Source organism: Trachemys scripta, chromosome 5 (genome assembly GCF_013100865.1).
Source record: "Trachemys scripta elegans isolate TJP31775 chromosome 5, CAS_Tse_1.0, whole genome shotgun sequence".
Taxonomy (NCBI): Eukaryota; Metazoa; Chordata; order Testudines; family Emydidae; genus Trachemys; species Trachemys scripta.
The window spans coordinates 119325446-119346083 of NC_048302.1; the positions used below are offsets into that span (position 1 = coordinate 119325446).

At 39.0% G+C, this 20638-nt stretch overlaps 1 protein-coding gene across 1 annotated transcript in view; it reads right to left on the reverse strand.

Annotated features, from left to right (window-relative positions):
* The window catches only part of DOK7 (docking protein 7), a 101333-nt gene that overhangs the window by 12262 nt on the left and 68433 nt on the right, over positions 1-20638 (reverse strand). The window contains exons 8-10 of the mRNA XM_034772337.1: positions 12570-12612; positions 2164-2229; positions 1045-1116 (exon numbers count right to left, since the gene is read on the reverse strand). Of these exons, the coding sequence (XP_034628228.1) occupies positions 1045-1116; positions 2164-2229; positions 12570-12612 (181 nt within the window). The remainder of the gene's footprint in view (positions 1-1044; positions 1117-2163; positions 2230-12569; positions 12613-20638) is intronic.

Below are 20638 nucleotides of genomic sequence, written 5' to 3' on the forward strand. Positions count from 1 at the left end.
AGGAAGGATGGTGTAGTCAACAATCACATAGAAAGGAGGAAGATGGGATGGTTTTCAGGGCACAGGGGGGAATGATATGCTTTATTGAGACTTCTGGGCAGTATTTTGGCATAAACTTTTCTCTTGCTGTTAGCATGTTTCTGATCCCTTTGCAGACACTGTGATGTAATGAAAATTGTGATCTATCACATTAAATTCTCAGGCATTTTCCTGGTGCTGCTTGCAGGCAGGGGGCTCTGTAGTGGAGCATATGATCAGAGTCAGTCTTCCAACGAATAGCCTAGAGCAGGGATCGGCAACCTTTGGCACGTGGCCCAGCAGGGTAAGCACCCTGGCGGGCCAGGCCAGTTTGTTTACCTGCTGCATCTGCGGGTTCGGCCAATTGCAGCTCCCACTGGCCACAGTTCACCGCTCCAGGCCTATGGGGGCGGTGGGAAGTGGCGGCCAGCACATCCCTTGGCCAGGGCCACTTCCCGCTGCCCTCATTGGCCTGGAGAGGCGAACCACGGCCAGTGGGAGCTGCGATTGGCCGAACCTGAGGACGCGGCAGGTAAACAAACCAGCCTGGCCCGCCAAGGGGCTTACCCTGGTGGGCCGTGTGCCAAAGGTTGCTGATCCCTGGCCTAGAGTAAGGAAGGATGAACTGCGTGTCTCTGTTTTAGGGAGCAGCCTGCTTTGTTGCTCTCTGTTTTGGGGGTCTTGTATGTTATCATTCTGAATTATAAGAAAGTATATGTTGTAACATTCCAGCAAGAGTATTTTATGTTTTTATCTAACTTCTCTGTTTGTATGCCATGAAATATAACAGACACCACCCTCACTGTGTGTCTACTCTACAAATGTTACAGTGGATCAGCCACAGCTACGCTGCTCTAGTGTAGACATTTACTAAAATGATGGAAAGGGTTTTTCTGTCACTATAGTAAAACCACCCTCCTTAAAGGTGATAGCTAGGTAGGCAGAAGAATTCTTCTTTAAAGTGTAGATATATTTAAGTGAATTTACTACCTTTTGATGTAATTGGTTGAAGTTCTGTTTACTCACCGGGTTCTTCAGGGCCACTAGAAGTTCCAAGTTCTGCAGGTGGTGCCATGAACCCAAAACCACCTTTAGGACCTAGAACATTGAAAAATTTCCAACATATTTGGTCCTATTGTAGCTAGTAAATTGACTGGTGATAATAAAGTACATATTTGCTTTCTTTCAGTTTTCTAGGCACAATCTAAATAACAATGCGAAAAAACAATTGAGGATCTAAATACATGCCAACTAGAAGACATTCATATTTTCTAATGAGAACAACTGCAAGGAAATTAACACAGTTTTAAAAGTTCTCAACTGAGAGCTGTTGACATAAATGTGAGTTTTGCCATAAACTGCAGTAGGAGCAATATCAAGCCTTGAGTGTATGATTCAGTGAGGGGTGGGAGGTTGATCTTGGGAGCTCCTGGAAGGCCCTTGTTAAAGTTCCACCACCAGAATGGCAGGATGATTTCCCTGCCTGGGATGGAGTTCGCCTCTTCCCTGGAAATTGCTTAAGCCACCCCTCCAGATTCTGCTTGTCATCTTTGGAATGGACCATGTTGCACCACATCACAAGTGTTTTCAAAACATACCCCAGGGAGAATACCCCCAGCTCCCTCTACAGAATCTTCACACACTCTCCCAATCAAACTTTTGCAATAGGAGGGCTATATTATACTATCAATATACTTGCATTAGGTTTTCATCTACAAATATTCCAGCTTAATGTGCTTGTTTGCCCTTGCTTGTCTCCTCACTCCTTCATTTTTACAGTGACGTATATTTTAAATGGCCCTCGCCGCCAGTATATAGGATCTATCACAGGCTAAGGTGGAAAATGTTTGTGGGAGCCCCTTGTTAAAATATTGGCAGCATTTCACTGACATGAATAGGATTAGTGCCTGTGCTTTGGCACACATCCCACCTGTCACTGCCTTTTCTAAACTTATCCCACCTGTCAATGCCGTTTCTAACAAAATATTAATTCATCTGCAAATTGAATGGAAAAAATAAGCCATAATACGGATCACATCAGAAAATATCATTGTTAAATATCACTTTTAAAAATCTTTTGTTTTAAGGGAAAAAAGTTACACACTTTTATGTACACACACACAGAACTTAATTCATTATACTTACCAGCTTGCAGAGTGTGCCCTTTATGTACTTTCAGAGCTCCAGAAGCTGCCATGACAGAAGAAGCACCTGTTTTTAAAGAGAAATCTGCACATTAATGCTAAATATCCTTCATTGGTATTAGCTCTCTGCTGTGCCCACGCATTCACAGTCAATGTTTCCAAATAAATTACTCTGGAAAAAAAATCATTGGTAAGAAAACACAAGATTGCTTTTGTCATTGGATGTCTTTGTTCTAATAGCTCCCTTTTTCAGTTCATTGAAATCCTCATCTTGTAATTGTTGTTATATAAATTAATTCTTCTGTGTTGTTTCTTTGGAACAAAGAATCCCCCAAAAAAGTTTCCACAGGTCAGAATCTGCCATCCTTACTCACCCAATCAATGGGCCTACTCATAGAGTAAGATACTACTCAGTGTGGGTCAGAGGGACAGAATCACACACAAAGTTGTGAATTGCTGCTGCTGCTGCAACCCTAACTGTGTCTTTGGAATAGTTTAGCCCCAAACCTTGGTGCTGTAATTAATGTCTCATCACACCTGATCCAAAACAACTGAATTGTAGGCATGATGCAATGAATAAGCAACAAATAGAGGGGGGGCAGGGCCGGCTCTAGGTTTTTTGCTGCCCCAAGCAAAAAAAAACAAAAACAAAAACAAAAAAAAACCCTCCCAGAATGCCGCCCCTGGAATTGTGCCGCCCCAAGCACGTGCTTGGTTTGCTGGTGCCTAGAGCCAGTCCTGGAGGGGGAAAGGGACAGGTTTTGACTTCAGTGGGTTTGGATCCAGCCCTCACTTGCTTCGATGAAATATTGTTCAGAGTTTTACTGTCTTATTTAATCACAGAAGTCTGAGATAACAAGAAAAGTAGATTATCCAGACCGTCTCTCCATCAATCCAGAACTGCTAAATATGGTACAGATGTAGAAATATACATCAGATTTATACCACTTTCCAAGTTATATAACCTGTTAAGACTGTTATTATGACATCTATTTAGGCAATGTGGAACAGAGTCTGTTTTCTTTACAGTTTTCATTGTGGGCACCATTACTCATGATGAGTTGCACTTACTCAAATAATCCCAGTGGGGCTAGTTGTGCGTATAAGCGCTGCTCAGTTTAAGTAAGGGCGGAGGATTATGCCCTTTATTGTATTGTATTTTTTTTTTTTTGAATACCACACTACTGGTGACAGAACAGCTGCACTGTGTTCAGTTTGGCAGAAGGAGACTGCATTTGGTACCTGGTGTAGAATTATCCTCACCTCCTAAAATTATGAAGATTCCTTGAAGAGGTGAGCCACTGAGTTTCTGAGACACAGTTTAAAAATAGCCAAACATCTCACCCTCACCGTGAAGAAATTATATAACATAAACAGGGCTCTCAATATTCGACTGTCAAACAAAGCTGAATAACCACGGAACATGCTAAATCGAAGCAACACAAAAATGATGTAAGTCAAATATGAATGCAGATTAAAGGGTAGTAAACAAATACTTCACAAGTACACAGCCTGACAAAAAATCTCAGCATTACAGTACTTGTGCACACAAATTGTATGTACTCCATAATCACAGGACACAAACACACATTTTAAAAAGTATCTAATACTGAGGAACTGGATTTAAAAAAAAAAAGAAAAAAAGAAAAAAACCCACACACCTCACATGGGGCCAGATTATAGAGCTCTTATACACCCTGGTGAGCACTTATTCACTCAGTCGCATTGGTTTCAATGGAAATACTCACATGAGTAAATATTCCTTAGCGTGAAAAAGGGTTTCACAATCTGGCCTCCTGGTAATGACCAGCTACGTTTTCATTGTGATTGGTTTTCTTTTTCCTCCTCTAGCTTCCCAGAGGCTATAATGTGCTTCTCTGTGAATCTTTGAGACATTGTAATAAACTTTATGCAAATAACAGTTTCAACTTTTTAGGGGAGACAGACACAGATGTTTCTTAACTGCAGTGTAATTAGTTTCATTTTCCTCTTCATCACAAAACTGAGCTGAGTGAGTTTAATCAGGAACTCAGTGCAATTCAATAGGAATCATCCAGCAGGGCAGGGGGACTTTTAAGCAACATTCTATGAGTTGTGGAAGGAGAGACTCTGTCCTGACATTTGTACAAAAGAACCAAAAAGAGAAAATAAACAATTAAAATTAAACATTTGAATCCATTTATGGTCAGGCTGATGTTACCCACTGGGTTTAATCTGGTGACTGATGAAGGTAGATTGTGGAATTTCATGTGGATTCTTTTCATGAGGCTTTGAACTCCATATTACATCTGCTTGTGCTAATGGAGAACATTAAAATAAATACATTGTCTATTGAGACAGGATGTGATGTCCTCCTGCTTCTTTAGAGCCACACATATGGTATGTCCTGTTCTTGGTTATAGGCACAAGGACACAAAATGCAGCGAATCAGAGGAGCTGGTTGAGAAGGTAAATTTTCCAGAATTTGAAGCAGCCATCTCCATGACAGGCATTCCCTTTCCATCACCAAGCTCTTCTGCCAAGCAACTTCATATGATGTGGGGTTTTTTTGTTTTTTAAAAACAGTTCTTGGTGATGTCCATTTTCAGTGTGGCTGACTCTGCCATGCCTTGTGTTCAAATGCATTAGCTCATTTAGAAAATTGTTTACATTTTACTTTTCATGCTAAGAGGAAAAAAAATGTTCAATATGGAACAAAGAATTGGTACCCTTCCAAGGCATTTTTCTTGTGAAAATCAAGTCCACAGTCATAGATTCTATCCAGGGCCGGCTCCAGGCACCAGCTTACGAAGCAGGTGCTTGGGGCGGCCACTTCGGAGCGGGGCGGCACGTCCAGCTATTCGGCGGCAATTCAGCGGACGGTCCCTCACTCCCGCTCGGAGCGAAGGACCTCGTGCCGAATTGCCGCCGCAGATTGCGGCTTTTTTTTGGGGGGGGGGGGGGCTGCCTGGGGCGGCCAAAACCCTGGAGCCGGTCCTGATTCTATCCATAGAATTGTACTCATATAGCTCCTGCAGCTATGACAAAAAGAATCAACATTTGAAATGGCTGGCTGGCCTGCTTTGTAGCTTCATGTCAGTAGTCAGTCCTTTGTGCCAACTCTTCAATAGGCAGAACGTTTTGCTGTGTATGTACTTAAGTAGATAATGCATAAAAATAAATGAGAGATTATGGAGGTTTAAGTACAAATATTATAAACTGAGCCTCACAAGTTAAATTTTCAAACTTTGCCACCTATGTGATGGCCACTGAATAGGAATGTGCAGAAGCTCCTTGTTTGCATTCACAATGTAGGCAACAAGGTCTGAATGTCTAGACTGCCTGATTGTCTGGAAAAGTCATTACCTACAGAAAAGGAAAATAGTTTAAGTTCCGAGATAAAGTTGTGTTTCTTGCTGCATTAAAACTAGATGAGGCACCTAAATATGCTCAGCACATCACTTAATTAGATGAAAACTCTTTCATCTCTTTCTTTGAAGAGATATGTTACCTTACGTAATAGAGCACCCAAAGCACTGTGCCATTGTGACTTTTTGAGGATGGGGGGGGGGAACTTTGGGTGTGTATCTATGGCACGTAAATGCGCAGACATCTGCAAACATTTCTACTGTTTCTAAAGAGATCTTGCCATACTCTGAAATATTCCCCAACTTTATAATGGGGAATTTCTCCAGATAGGATAGAATCTTTCAAAACTGTACACATTTTTAAGGGCACCCCATAGTCATGATATTGTCTAAACAGTTTATGGTGGTTTGTGGTGCCAGGAAGAGCCAGGCAGGGGTCCCTATCATATATAAAGAATATAAAATTCCCCATGCTGATGAACCCTCTCGGGTCCAGTTCTTCAGTCCTTGGAAGGCGTTAAGGCTGGCATTTTCAGTGTTTCCTATCTCAGGTGCCTCTCTTTAGGTGCACTATTTGACATATGTATTTTCAAAAGTGCATTAAATGTGTCTGCTGTAAAAATGTTGATGCACCCCAAGTCGGGGATCTGTGTAGGCTGAGGACGTAGGTCATGAGAATGGATTTCCTTAAAGGAAAAACCCTGGTGCCCACACCATGCTGGCACACAAGAGTCTGCATCTGTGTGCACCACAGAGTTGAGATCTGCAGGCTCCCGGCATCTCAGCGCTAGGAGAACTGGGGCAGGTGGGGAATAGAGGCAGGAGACTACTAGAGGAGCTTATCTGTGTAGTCACAGTTCCATCACCCTTTGACTCCCACGGAGCAGGGATTAGGAACGATGGGCTCTATTTCTACTCTGAAGATGAAATAGCAGCCACTGAGTGATTCTGCAAGTGCCCATGGTGTTATAGGAAGGATTCCTTCCCTTCTCACCCAAACGCAGATCCCATTATTCAGATGTGCACTCAGGCTAAGATTTAGCCCTTAAATAAAATATATAAACTGATTAAAATTCTGTATCAGTTTATCTACACTTTTTATGAGCTCATTTCTTTTTTCAAAAGGAATTTTAATTGTGTTCGCATAAGATTCAGTACAGTCAAGCAAGAGTAAGTCATAGGACAGAAGACTATTTATTATTAATCAATTTCTCATTGTAAAAACTTTGCTATATTAAAATCTCTATCACTGCTAAGGATGACATATTAACTGTGGACAATGTTCAAAATATAATCCTTTTTTGGTCCAATAAAATATTACAATCTACTGTATCTTCCCCACCTCAAGGACTGACAATAAATTTCCTGCCATGCTTTCCTGAATTATAAATTACCTTCAGCCTTGTCAGTGGCCACCAAGTCACCATGGGGCAGATTCTTCTCTTGCAGTGATCCAAGTCAGGAATAACCCCTCTGAAATCAATGAAGGTACACCAGTAACTAGCTTCAGGAGAGGGGAATGAGGCTGAACAGTTCTGCAGTAAGAGATGTGCTCCTAAAAAGCCTCTTCTTTCTTCTTCTTCATAAGAGCTAAATTACCAGATAGTTTGGTTTAATTTCAGCACTCATTCTCTCTGTTATATACATTACTTTAAGCTGTCTTGGGTTTCTCTCTTCCGTTCTTTATCTACATAAGAACAATTTAACCAAGATACCATGTTCATAATTAGCATCCTGACATTTCAGTGCATTCCATTCCACGGTTTTGCCTTTATTCCCTTATTCATCCTCCAGAACATTTCCAAGTCAACTTTATGCAGCTTTTGTATAACAAGCAAAGAAGTTGTCACATGGAGAAAGCTCTGTAGTGATATAGATTACACTGATCATTTGAAAGATTAAAAAAGGGAACAGCACACACAAGAAATGGAAAAGTTTTAATGATGATGAAGCCTAATTATATTCAGGTTCATTGCTTTAGGGGGGATTATCTGCTACGGTTTTAATTAAGTTCCTGATTTTGCACAGTCAATTAAAAAATGAAGGCAAAATTCTGTCCCACTTCTATGAGTGTAAAAAGTGGTGGTAGCAACTGTGAGGCCACCACAACTTTGTCCCAATACATAGGTCCTATGCAAGGCTAGAGTCACCACTGGTGCTAGCTGTTGCTAGTAGTTGGTGCTAGTTGATGGGGAGGTGGAAGGAATATTGTCCTGTCCTTTTCAGCACTTGACAGCAGAGCTTGCCCTAATCAGAAGGGATTTTATGCTGCTCCTTCAAAGCTGATTCTGTGGTGGCACTACTGGCTCCTGGAGGCATCTTGCTTACTTGAGCACACATGTACCTACAGGGAACAGCTCCATTCTGCGCCCTCCCATGGATACTATCACAGTGCCATAATGGAGTTCAGGATATCTTAGTCCTGCAAATCCAGCAGCACCAAGTTTTCCAGGAAGTCTACTTCCATCTCATTCTGCTCAGCCTGGCTGAAGTTTTTAAGACAGATGCAACACATGATTTTAAAACAGAATTAAATTATTCATTTCACCAGGTTATTTTGCACTTAGTAGCAGTTCTTGAAAGACATTTGAACAAAAGTGTTATTCATGGACATATTTGTGAACACTTTTTCCACAGCATGTTTGAGTTGCTATTAGAATTAAACACATTTCTTTTAAGCTAATGGAGCTACTGTTCACTATATGTAACCACTAGTAATTAACTGAGAAATGTTTAACCTATTGTGTTCGTGCCACTGGTAGCTGAACATGTAACTCCAGTTGTTTATTCAAAACCGAAGTGGTTAGCAAAAGAAATGTTGTATAGAGGACATAGAACTTCATAGCACTGTAAAGAAGTCTTTGCATTTGTGCAAGGTGTTTATGTGCATAGTTAGTGCAGTTGTTTATGTAAACTGAGGATTAAGATGCACAAAGAAACAGGCATGTGACTAATTGGGTTGCTGCATGTTCAGGTAACAGTTGTGCATGCAGTTACACCCACAAGTTATACATATGAATGTGTACATCTTGCACCATGGCTTTTTGTCTGCATGGCCTATTTGGCCAATTCATTAGATCAGTTACCTCAAATTAAGTGATTTTCTCAAAACTCCTTGTCAGAGACGGTCTTTAGTTTGGCACCAGCAAATTAAAGGCAGGGGATGAAAACGGAGATAAAAAATATATGTAATAAAGAAATGTGGGCAAGCTCTAATGAGACTCCCTAAGCCTGATACAATTCTTTGAATACGGTTGGATAACAAGGGACCTTCAGCACGTGACCTGGATTAAAGATGAAGGAAGCAAGATATCCTGACAGTATTACTTTCCAAAGCATTGCAACACATCAGGTACAGTTACATTTAATGAGTCTGCAAATACAAAGACAATACTTTAAAAGGAAACATCTGAGATTGATAAAGAGGAGACACTGAGAAAGAAGTTGTGGGTTTCTTATATAGAATTTAAGAAGAAATTCCAAAGATGCAGTTATAAAAAAGTAGAAGAGATGAAGATATCACAAAGGAGGCTAAGAAAATAAAAGGTAGATGAAGAATTAAAAAAAAAATTGTTTGGACTTTTATAAAAGTGTTCTTACCTTCCTTTGCCATTCTTTCATTTTCTAACCTTTATTACACATTCTATATCTTGCCCACTATTACATTCAAATCACCACTTTTCTTTATCTTGCTGATTTCTTCTTCTTTCTGTCAGATGAATTATATTGATCCATTTTCAATTAATATTCTTGCCATGCATCATTGCTTGTGTAAATGACTTTCAAATCTTCTCATCCTTTAAAGGAAAGATCTATTTTCTCACTAGGTGAATATTTAATTGTAAATTTTGAGAGAGCTTTGCATCTGTTTCCCATTTTCCTTGTATTCAGATGGATAACAGGGAGAAGATTGTAAATTTTCAAATAAATTTCTCTTAGTGGCACATTTATAATAAAGTGAAACACTTTCTCTGCTGCAAAAATTATTATAATTCCAACAAGGTTTTTCTTTATGCATACTTTTTTAAAATTATGGCAGAATTCTTCATCTCATGAACATCTTGAACTTCTGAACTACATCAGTGGGTTTATATAATGTACTGTTAGATTTGCTTTGCTTAGATGAGCAAACATTTCCTGTAGATACAGCCATTATACTCTCATTATGATTACATTTTCTTTGCTAAAAGATAACATGTTGAAATATACTCAGAGGCAAAACCACAGCATATTCTTCCTTTTGCCAGCTTCATTACATGCATTTATATTATTATGGTCCCATTAATAATTCCACTATTGTTTTTGTTCTGCTGAAGTGGTCATTTGACTTTTAAATTACTTGGGGATAGATTGTTACACCATTACTCACATTAAGTAGTACTCTTTGGGCTTGTCTCCACTTACCAGGGGATCGACGCATGGCGATCAATCCAGCAGGGGTCGATTTAGCGGGTCTAGTGAAGACCCGCTAAATCGACTGCTGATTGCTCTCCGTCAACTCCGGTACTCCACCAGAACGAGAAGGGTAAGGGAAGTCAACAGGAGAGTTTCTCGTCGACCTAGCACAATGTAGACACCACAATAAGTTGACCTAATGTACGTCGACTCCAGCTACGTTATTCACATAGCTGGAGTTGTGTAACTTAGGTCGACTTAGCCCCGTAGTGTAGACCTGCCCCTAGTATCCTCATTCATTTCAATGTGACTACTCAAGGAGTAAGATACTACTAACAAGAGTAACAATCCAACCCTTGGTATTATATCCTCCTGCCATGCACTAGAATTATTCCATAACTTCTGAGTATCATCACTGTAAGAAAATGCTTATTTGCTTAAATAAAATGTTCTAGTGCTTATTATATAAAAAAGCCAAAAGTATGATGTATTTTTTCAAGAAGGGTGATCTCCCTTTTTGCTGGCTCAGCATGCCCCCAGGAAATCTGCACATTAATTGTAAGCACAAATCTGTGTATGTGTGCGCGCGCGTGTGTGTGTGTGCGCGCCTCTAGCTACTTGACAGCAGGCACAAATCAGGCAATTAGAGATACAAATACTCGCCAGATGAAAATATACCACAGATAAAAAGTGCAAGTTGCCACAATCAAGTGATCCTTTTTGAAGATGCAGTTTACACCTATATCTTATACTCCTGCAAAATATTGAAAGTACAAATACTGGTACTTAGACGACTACTTCCTCTGCACACAAAATCAGGGAGTAAGTAGTCTATGTGCTATTATTTGAACCTATAGTTCATTTGCAGGTTGAAATAATGGCAACCCAAATATTGCAGCTAAAAATTGCAACTACAAATGAGAGGCCTTGCTGAATTTTAGTCCTTAAGTCATTTAAACTTCATTCTTTCTATTTTATAAACATTTCCGTCATAAAGTAGACCTCTAATTTGTTTAGGATAACATTGCTAAATATTAGAAGACTGGGTAGTAGAAGGAAAGACGACAAAATTAGAAGCAGCAATCCAAATTCTGCTTTCTGTTACACCTGTATAAACCTGGAGTAACTCCACTGATTTTACTGCAGTAACAGAGGACAAGACTTGCCATAAGGTTCTAAATGAATTATCTCCATCTTACATAATGCAAATAATTTCAATAACAAGTGATCTTCATTAGAAAGACTTTCTGGTGCTAAGAAATCGGTTTGATTTGTTCATTCTGGAATCAATCTACTCATGATCTCATAAAATCCAGCTGCTAAAGCCTTAGAAGTAGGATAGATGGTATAAAATGAGAAACAAATATGTAAACACAATTTTTTGTTTGTTTTGTTTTTTATGTATAGCAGAAGCAGGAAACCTGGGACAAAAATCAGTGGGTCCATTGGACTACCAGGAAGTAAAGGGAGCAGTTAAGGAAGATAAGGATGTTGCAGAGTTGCTAAATAACTTCTTTGCAACTGTCTTCACTGAAGACAATGTGGGGGTGCTACATACCCCAGACTGACTGTACTCTTTTAAGATAAAGATGAAATCTTATCAGAGATCGAGATGATTCATAGATTCCAAGGCCAGAAGGGAATATAATGATCATCTACTCGGACCTCCTGTATAACACAAGCCATAGAATGTCCCCAAAAATAATCCCTAAAACATATATTTTAGAAAAACATCCAATCTTGATTTGAAAATACTTAGTGATGGAGAATCCACCACCACCCTTGGTAAATTGTTCCAATGGTTAATTATCTCACCTTTAAAAATTTACGCCTTATTTCCAGTCTGAATTTGTATAGCTTCATCTTCTAGCCATTAGATCGTGTTATACCTTTCTCTGAAAGAGAAGGTGCTGGAACAATATGGTAAATTAGACAGAGACCTTAGGGAGAGTAAGACAGTTTCCATGCAAAAGTACATAACAAGTTGTCGTTACCTAAATAACCTGAGGTCCTAGTTAATCTTGTGAGCCAGATTTGTAGCTTCTTTTCCAGCTTTTGTGAATCAGTGTAGTTCCACAATGGAGCTGTACTGATTTACTGAGGATCTGGCCCTATGCATTTGAATGTTATTTAGAGGACTTGGATGTGTACATTATGAATGGTTCTATGTGCGCAGCGAAAGAAAGCGCGTTGTGGAGGTGAAGAGTCTTCAGGTGCCTGGGGATATGAATGAGTTTGGGTGGAAGGCATGTGAATTGAGTTTACTCTGGATGCTACTGGAGCCTTCACCATACACCCTGACCTTATTGATTGTATTGGTAGGAAATGCACTTGAGCAACCAAACCTCTAAATTAAATACTTTTTTCAAGTTTGTGAACCCATGCCTTGTGTTGAACAGCAGTTGAAGACACTACAGGTTTTTAATATATTTTACAAAATGTAAATCATACAGACTGCACTAGAATAACCAACTGCAGGGGGAATCCTTTCCCACAAAGAAACTCAGTCCTGAATGTACAATCCTTACATGGTCCACAATCCTACCGACTGCAGGATTTGGCCTTCAATTTGCCTCTCTCTCCCCCTCCCCCCCCCCCACCTTTTTGGCAAATTGGGATTACAAATAGTATTATTAGCAAACCAATCAACTAAATGGGCTCCTACCTGGGAGAGCTGGTAAGACTCCAGGCTGTAAAACTGCTGTTCCCTAAACAAAACAGAAAGGGTTAGTATGAAATCTCTCTTTACATGTAAAAAAGGTTACATAAAAGTACAATCAACATTGTGAAGGAATCTTTAGTTATGCAAAAAAGCCTTTTTAAAATCTGGAGCAGCAACAAAGGTATCCTGGAAAAAAATGTATAAAAATACCTATATGAAATGTCTACAATATACTTTTAAGGGTCACTAACATTACTTTGACTGCCTTGAAACATACATAAACAGCTATTCTGAAACTCAGCACTGATTATGAATTAATTATGAATTAAGTGGAAAAAAGCAGCTTAACTCTAATTCAAGATTAGATAAAATCAAAATTAAAGTAACAGGTTTAATGTAAGGCTGTATGTGTGCTTGAGTCTCTCCATATGCAATATAATAGATCACATTCACCTTGCCACACACGGCGTTAGACTTCCCAAAAAATCTGAAATAATTTTTCTCAATCAGTAGAAAACAAAGTAAAATTGTCCACATTAATTATTAGCTACATTAAAATTCAAGTCACATGGAATTCCTGCAGGAAACATGCACAAAGAAAACATGTTATTTTAAAATCTAAAAACACATGATGTGATATGCCACTGGGTGACAGTGTAGTGTGGCACCAAACACTGATGACTGGGGGAAACTGTGTGAGATGATTCATTATCTGTGAGAAAAATCTAAGCACTGTGGCAGATGTACAGCTCAAGTTTTTACTAGTAATTAATCTGTTAGGTGATCTTCAAAAGGCTGTTATAATTTTTACTCTAGAATCCCTATATCTTTTCCAATGCCTATATAACGTCAGACTTTGCTTATGCTTTTTTGGTTGATAACACATTAATTCAGTGGAAAACTCATGCAATAAAAATCTTTCAATTTATTTACTTCCTTCAAGTTCTGATTTTCAACTGCCTACCTCTGTTCAGAAGTTATATACATAAATTCAGTAAAAAATAAATAAATACAGCCTTAGAGACCTGATCCAACTCCCATTAAAGTAAATGGGAAGACTCCCATTTACTTGGATGGGAGTTGGATTGGGACCTAAAGATAAGAAGAAAAAATATTGGTTCAGGTAATGAAGAGAAGGTTACTTACCTTGTGCGGTAATTGAGGTTCCTTGAGATGGTTGTCCCTGTGGGTGCTCCACTTTGGGTGTCAAGACACCTATAGCGGAGCACCCACAAGGACACTCTCCAAGAAGAACTATACATTAGAAAGAACTCTGCTCAATGTTAAACAACAAGAGAGAAGTATTTAGATTTGCAATGCAAAACCATCTCTAACTGTGGGAAGAGCACACAGGAGACAGTTTCAAGCCTTAACTGACTCCACTACAGTCATGAAATCTAAAGCTTCAATATTTACTTGTGTAATCATGCTTGCTATATTTTTTAACATTTGGGAGATTGATTATGAGCAATTGTTTACACTGGAAGGAAAGAAAACACTCCATAAAAAGAAGCAGAGCCAAGATTTCATTTCCATAAATCCAGCAGCATTTCAGAAAAAGAAAAGAGCATTTGTTCAAATTAAACACAAGTGTTGCTGTTCATTTCTATAGTTACGGGGTGCCAATCTACAAGTGGATGCATTTCAGTGATGAGTAAAATGTTTTTTATATATGTAAAGTCTGAAAAATGTTTTGAGTTCCTTTAAGAGGAAAGTTGTTATTATAAGGAGAGTTGATCTATTATATCCACTATTACAAAGGGAGTTGATATTATAAGGGGAGTTGATATATTTCGGTTGCCTAACTTTTTCATTATAATAGATTCTTGCAACCATTTTTGAGAAGCTATAATATCTCCATTTTAATTCTGCAGGGGTGACTCCCTGAGGCTAGAGAAGTGCCTTTTTTTTGTTCCATAACAACTCAGGTTTGCTAGGTTATAATATGTTCACAATCACCACAGCTCTCACTTGTGTTCCTCAGGAAAATTTTGGAAGACTGGACATGAATATTCTATAGCCAGGCCCATGTTACCACAAAAACAGCAGCTGCCAGTTAATTTAGTTAATCCAGTACCTCAAGTGATCGATTACGTGCTGTAGATTTAGGTTTCTTACCCTGCTAATGATGAGGGGTTGTATATATAAGAATTTGTTTTCACCTTTTTCCTTAAAAAAAAAAACCTTACATAATTACATACACAAAACCTGTGTTCAAAGAACATTTTATTTAGCTTGCAAAGTCAAGCACTCACCAGTGAGAAAAAGCTAGATTTAAGGTTGCCAGTGCAACTTTAATTTCCCCCCATTGTGCATATGAATGATGATGATGATATCAAGAAGGCTGAGGTTTTTAACGCCTGTTTTGCTTCAGCCTTCACTAAAAAGTTTAAAAATGATCAGATACTTAACACTGTTAATATTAACAATAAGGAGAACGGAACACAAGCCAGAAAAGGGAAAGAACAAGATAAAGACTATTTAGATAAGTTAGATGTATTCAAATTGGCAGGGCCTGATGAAATTCACCCTAGGGTATTTAAGATTGCTGAAGCAATCTCCAAACTATTAGTGATTATGTTTGATAACTCATGGAGGATGGGGAGGTCCCAAAGGACTGGAGAAGGGCAAACATAGCACATATCTTTAAAAAGGGGAACAAAGAGGACCTAGGGAATTAGAGACCAGTCAATCTAACTTCAATACCTGGAAAGATACTGGAACAAATTATTAAACAATTAATTGATAAGCACCTAGAGGATAATGGGGCAATATGTAATAGTCAGCATGGATTTGTCAAGAACTAAATCATGCCGAACCAACCTGATTTCCTTCTTTGACAGGGATACTGGCCTAGTGGATAAGGTGAAACCTGAAGACATTATATGTCTTGATTTTAATGGGGCTTTTGTCACAGTCCGACGACATTCCCATAAACAAACTGCGGAAATATGGTCTAGGATAAATTACTCTAAGGTGGGTTCACAACTGATTGAAAGACTGTACTCAAAAGAGTAGTTATCAATGGTTCTCTGGGAGGGTGTATTGAGTGGGGTCCCGCAAGACTATGTCCTGGGCCCAGTAGTATTCAATATTTTCATTGGCAAGATATTATGCTTATAAAATTTGTGGATAATGCCAAAATGGGGGTGGTTGCAAGGACTTTGGAGGACAGGATTAAAAGTCAAAACAACCAGGACAAATTGCAGAATTGGTCTGAAATCAACAAGATGAATTCCAATAAAGACAAGTGTAAAGTACTACATTTAGGATAGAAAAATCAAATTTACAAATACAAGATGGAGAATAACTGGCTAGGCAGGAGTGCTCTGTAAAGGATCTGGGGTTCTTAGTGGATCATAAATTGAGTCAACAATGTGATGCAGTTGTGAAAAAGGCGAATATTCTCGGATGTATTAACAGAAGTATCATTTATAAGATATGGGAGGTAATTGTCCCACTCTACTCAACATTGGTGAGGCCTCAGCTGGAGTACTGTGTCCAGTTTTGAGTGCCACACTTTAAGAAAGATGTGGATAAATTGGAGAGAAGCCAGAGTAAAGCAACAAAAAGCTTTAGAAAAACTGACATATGAGGAAAGGTTAAAAAACTGGGCATGTTTAGTCTTGAGAAAAGAAGATGGGAGGTGAGGCGGGGAAGGGAAGAGACCTAATAACAGTCTTAAAATATGTTAAGGGATAATTTAAAGAGGATGGTGATCAATTGTTCACCATGTCCACTGAAGGTAGGATAAAACGTAATCAGCTTATCTGCAGCAAGGGAGATTTAGGTTAGATATTAGAAAAAAACTTTCTAACTATAAAGGAAGTTAGTGCTGGAATAGGCTTCCAAGGAAGATTGTGGAATCCCCATCCTTGGAGGTTTTTAAGAACAGGTTAAGTCAAGAACCCTTCCTGCCCTGCATTAAAATGAGACAGCCCCTTCCTCATTCAGCATACAGGATGGTTGTGTAAAGGGCCAGAATTAAATAGCTACCTGTAGAGCATTCTTTTAACTTTGTCAAAGTACAGTCATATAAATACACAGCAAGATATTACAAGTCCTGAGAAAGTGAGAGGTAGGAAGCAGGTATGGTGGTAGTAAACTCTACCCCGATATAACGCGGTCCTCGGGAGCCAAAAATCCTTACCGCATTATAGGTGAAATCCCATTATATCGGGGTAGCGGTGGCAGGGCTCCAGAGGTGATTTAAAGGGCCCAGGGCTCCCCGTAGGAGCCAGAGCCCCAAGCCCTTTAAAGCACCACCCAAGCCCCACTGCCGGAGCCCCGGGATTACCGCTCTATATGTGAGCCCGTGTTATATTGGGTCGCGTTATATCGGGGTAGAGGTGTATTCTAATATTCTGAATAATTTACTACTAATTGATTAGATTTTTCACTTGAAGTTATCACCTAAAAAGTGGCTTTGACACCTTCTAACTGAACAGCTCTGCTCCCTGTATGTATTTAAAGTCATAACTATCACTTAACTGACAAAAATAAGATTTTGCTCCTTTTTAGTCCTGTCAGCACTGCAGAAGCTTAACACCTACAGGAACATGAGTAGGATTCTTTGTTGGCTCATGCACCATCCACAGAATTGTTAATTAAATTTCAATTGCAGAATTGTTAGGGTTGCTGGTGAGAGAGCTAGAAAGAATTCAGCTAGACTTTCAGATGTCAGGATGAGCTTGCATTACTAACAGTTCAGAAAACCACCTTTTTACTTGTAAACTGAGCTAATTTGATATGGAAATAATAAAAAGCCTCAGAGATCATCCTTTTACACCTTTTTGTACAGCGCCTAGCACAATGGGGCTGCTAGGTGCTATTACAATACAAATACTAAATAAAATAAAATAATAAATGAGAACACGCAGCTACCATGAGGAGTTTGTTGCAAATGGGCAGATAAATTAAATAGACAGGAAAAATTATACAGAGAAAATCAAATACATATGATTTTTAGATACATAATTAAAGTAGAATAGTTAGATTACAATAAGTAGATATAAAGATAGAAATGGTTAATTAGAAAAGATTAGGTAAAATTAGATAAGATTTTAGATACTGTTAAATTAGATTAGCTAGATTTGAATATCTGGACCAGATTAAGATAAATAAGATTAGATACTAGGTAGAATAAGATGGGATTACATACAACTAGATAGACCAAAAAAAATGATAAAATTGGTAGACTGAATAACTAGATAGTCACAGAAAAACAACAAACATTGAACCCCATAATGACATTTTTACTGACTAACTTTGCAGAAAATTGCCATACTCAAATAGAATTGCATTGTCCGTCCTTTTATGCAATACGCCATATTTTGCTGTTTCTACACCTTTTGGCCATATCTTACAATCCTTATTCAGTGAAAAATTCCACTGAATCACTATGACTTTTGCCACAGTAATGACAGCATTGTCAGATCCTTTAGTATACAAAAGTTGGGGTTGGCATGTTTAAGTGAAACAAAAAAAAGTGTTCTTGTCTGTCTGCACCATTTTCACATTATTACATAAGTTTACAAATGTAACACAACATTCTCAAATACAAAATGAAAAATATAAAGAGGTGCATAGTATAGATCTGTAAACTATAGCTGGGTCAAAGCAGCAAGAAGATAATTTACCCAACTTAAATTATGTGTATCTTTGTTATGTACGGTATGAAGCTTGGACAATGAGTATCAAAGTTTATGTAAATCCAACCATTCTGCTATGACTCATGAAATAATTTAGGTGAAGCAGCTTTCTAATGTAGGCTTTTTTATCTATGACCCAGGAGCTGGGTATTGAAATAATGTAATGCATGGACTTAGTTCAAACAACCTCACCATTACAACACCCACAGTAAACGGATATGTACCGTTTGCGTATTGCACATCATGAACTCCATGTCCAAGGCTATTTTAACTCTGGTAGGGATCTGGTTGCTGTCAGATGACATTCATTTTTGATGTTCTACTTTCAAATATCTTGGGTAGGGTTCAATGATAGATGTCAGAAGGACCTACTAGGTTGATATACTGGATCATTATTCACAGATTAGCTCTGTTACCCTGACTAACTACACATAACCTAACTTTGGCATGCATTTCCATCTTTGCAAATAGGGACCATGGCACATGATTTTTTATGGTCAAAAAAGTATGTTTTTAAATGTGCCTATTCCATAGCAATGTGTTCATCCGGTTGATATTAAGATGGCATTTGTCCATTTTAAATCCTATTAAACTGCTGATTTACTTGACCAGATTTCATTTAAAACTATAAGCCAGTCAGAAATACTGTCATGTAGAATGTACAGCTTTTCCTTTCTTAACAGGCCTACAATCTCATTTACAAACTACTGAAATATTAATATACAACAATTGATCTCCTCACGTGCATCACTTCATACAGCCCCGATCCTGCACTGCTAAAGTTAATGGAAGCTTTGTCTATCACTTCAGTAGATGCAGGATAAGGCTCAACAGCCCAGGTTCTCTACTCCACCAGATAACATGGTTTAAGCTTGCTGTGTGCCAACTTGATATTTGTACTGGACAATTTCCCTGCATAGGGAAATTTCTGACAGCTTTAGACTGATGTAGGTGGCATAGCCACTTCCTAGGCCAGCTGTCCCCCACCTCCTCAGTATAATAAGGGGAGAAGGGAACCTGTTTGGGGCTGGGTGGACAGTGGGTGTGCCAGGAATGTCATGAAGCCAGGTTCCACTATGCATGATCCCTGGTGGTAAAAGCTCATAAGTTAGAATAGATTCCCTGTTGCTTTAACTTCTACCGAGGCCAAGCAGCCAGGGATAAGGGAGCCACAACAATCTTTTTGCAGCCATCACACTCCACTACATGTCCAAGTTATGACTGGATGAATTGGAACCAAAGTTCCTAATTCAGGGCTATATGCACAGGAACACAGAACTGACACATGGGGTCACACTAACGTTCATATAATGTGGTATCCTAACTCTGACAGTGGCTAGTCCCACGTGCTTCTGTGAAGATGCAAGAATAACCTGCGTACAAGGAAAGTTTCTTTATAGCCCCTCCCCCACACTAGTTCTAGGTTGGCATAAGCCTTGATGCATGAGGATTTATATTCCAGATAGGCTCTTGTATCATGTGCAAAATGAAGAAGTTTGTAGCAACTAACATGAAAAACTTATCTTAAAAGCTGCCAGCTAGAAGTTGTGATTGCTCCGTAGGATGGCACCCAGTCAGAGCTAGGGCTGGCTGGAAAACAAGAATTCCATTTTGTGAAAAATTTTGAGGTTTTTGGCATTAGGTTCCATACTGGGACAAAGCTGAAACCTTTGTATATTTAAAAAAAAAAAAAAAAAAAAAAACCAACAACCCACACACACAGGAAGAGTCAACCTCAAAATATCCAATAGCCCAGTGGTTAGGGCACTCATCTGGGATGTGAGAGCCATATTTCAAATCCCTCCTCTGCCTGACTGAGACCAGGGACTTGAACGTTGGCCAGTGAATATTTAATTATTTATACACAGTAGGACTGCTCCATCAGGAGAGATTGAGACAGCCAGAGACTGGCTCTGTAGCCGGATGGTTAGGACACTCAATGTGAGAGACCCACGATCAAGTCCCTTGTTTGCATCAGGCAGATCAGAGACTTGAACCTGGCTTTCCCACATCCTGGTGGTAAATTCCCAACCAGCTCTAGTCAGAGATTAATTTGGCTTGGTGCAAAGAATTTCACACACAAGTACAAGGTAAAAAGTACTGATGAGTGCAATGGTACCCAATCCACCATTAATTAGTGCTGCTGCACAGCCACCAGGTTATGCCTTACTTCACCACAGATTGGCAGTAGAACTGTTGTATGGTCCAATATCAGGCCTGCAGGAGTATAGAGAACATTTTTTAACCCCAGCCCTTCAGAAAAATGGTAGTGATTAAATGGAATACAAAAACCAAAAGTATATTGTCAAGGTGCTAAAATAAAATCATGGCTGATTAAAAGCTTTTTCGTGTCACCACCAAGCAGTTGATAGTCTTCAAAATATCACAATGAATGCTGGTGATATGCTAAGTTTTCAAAAC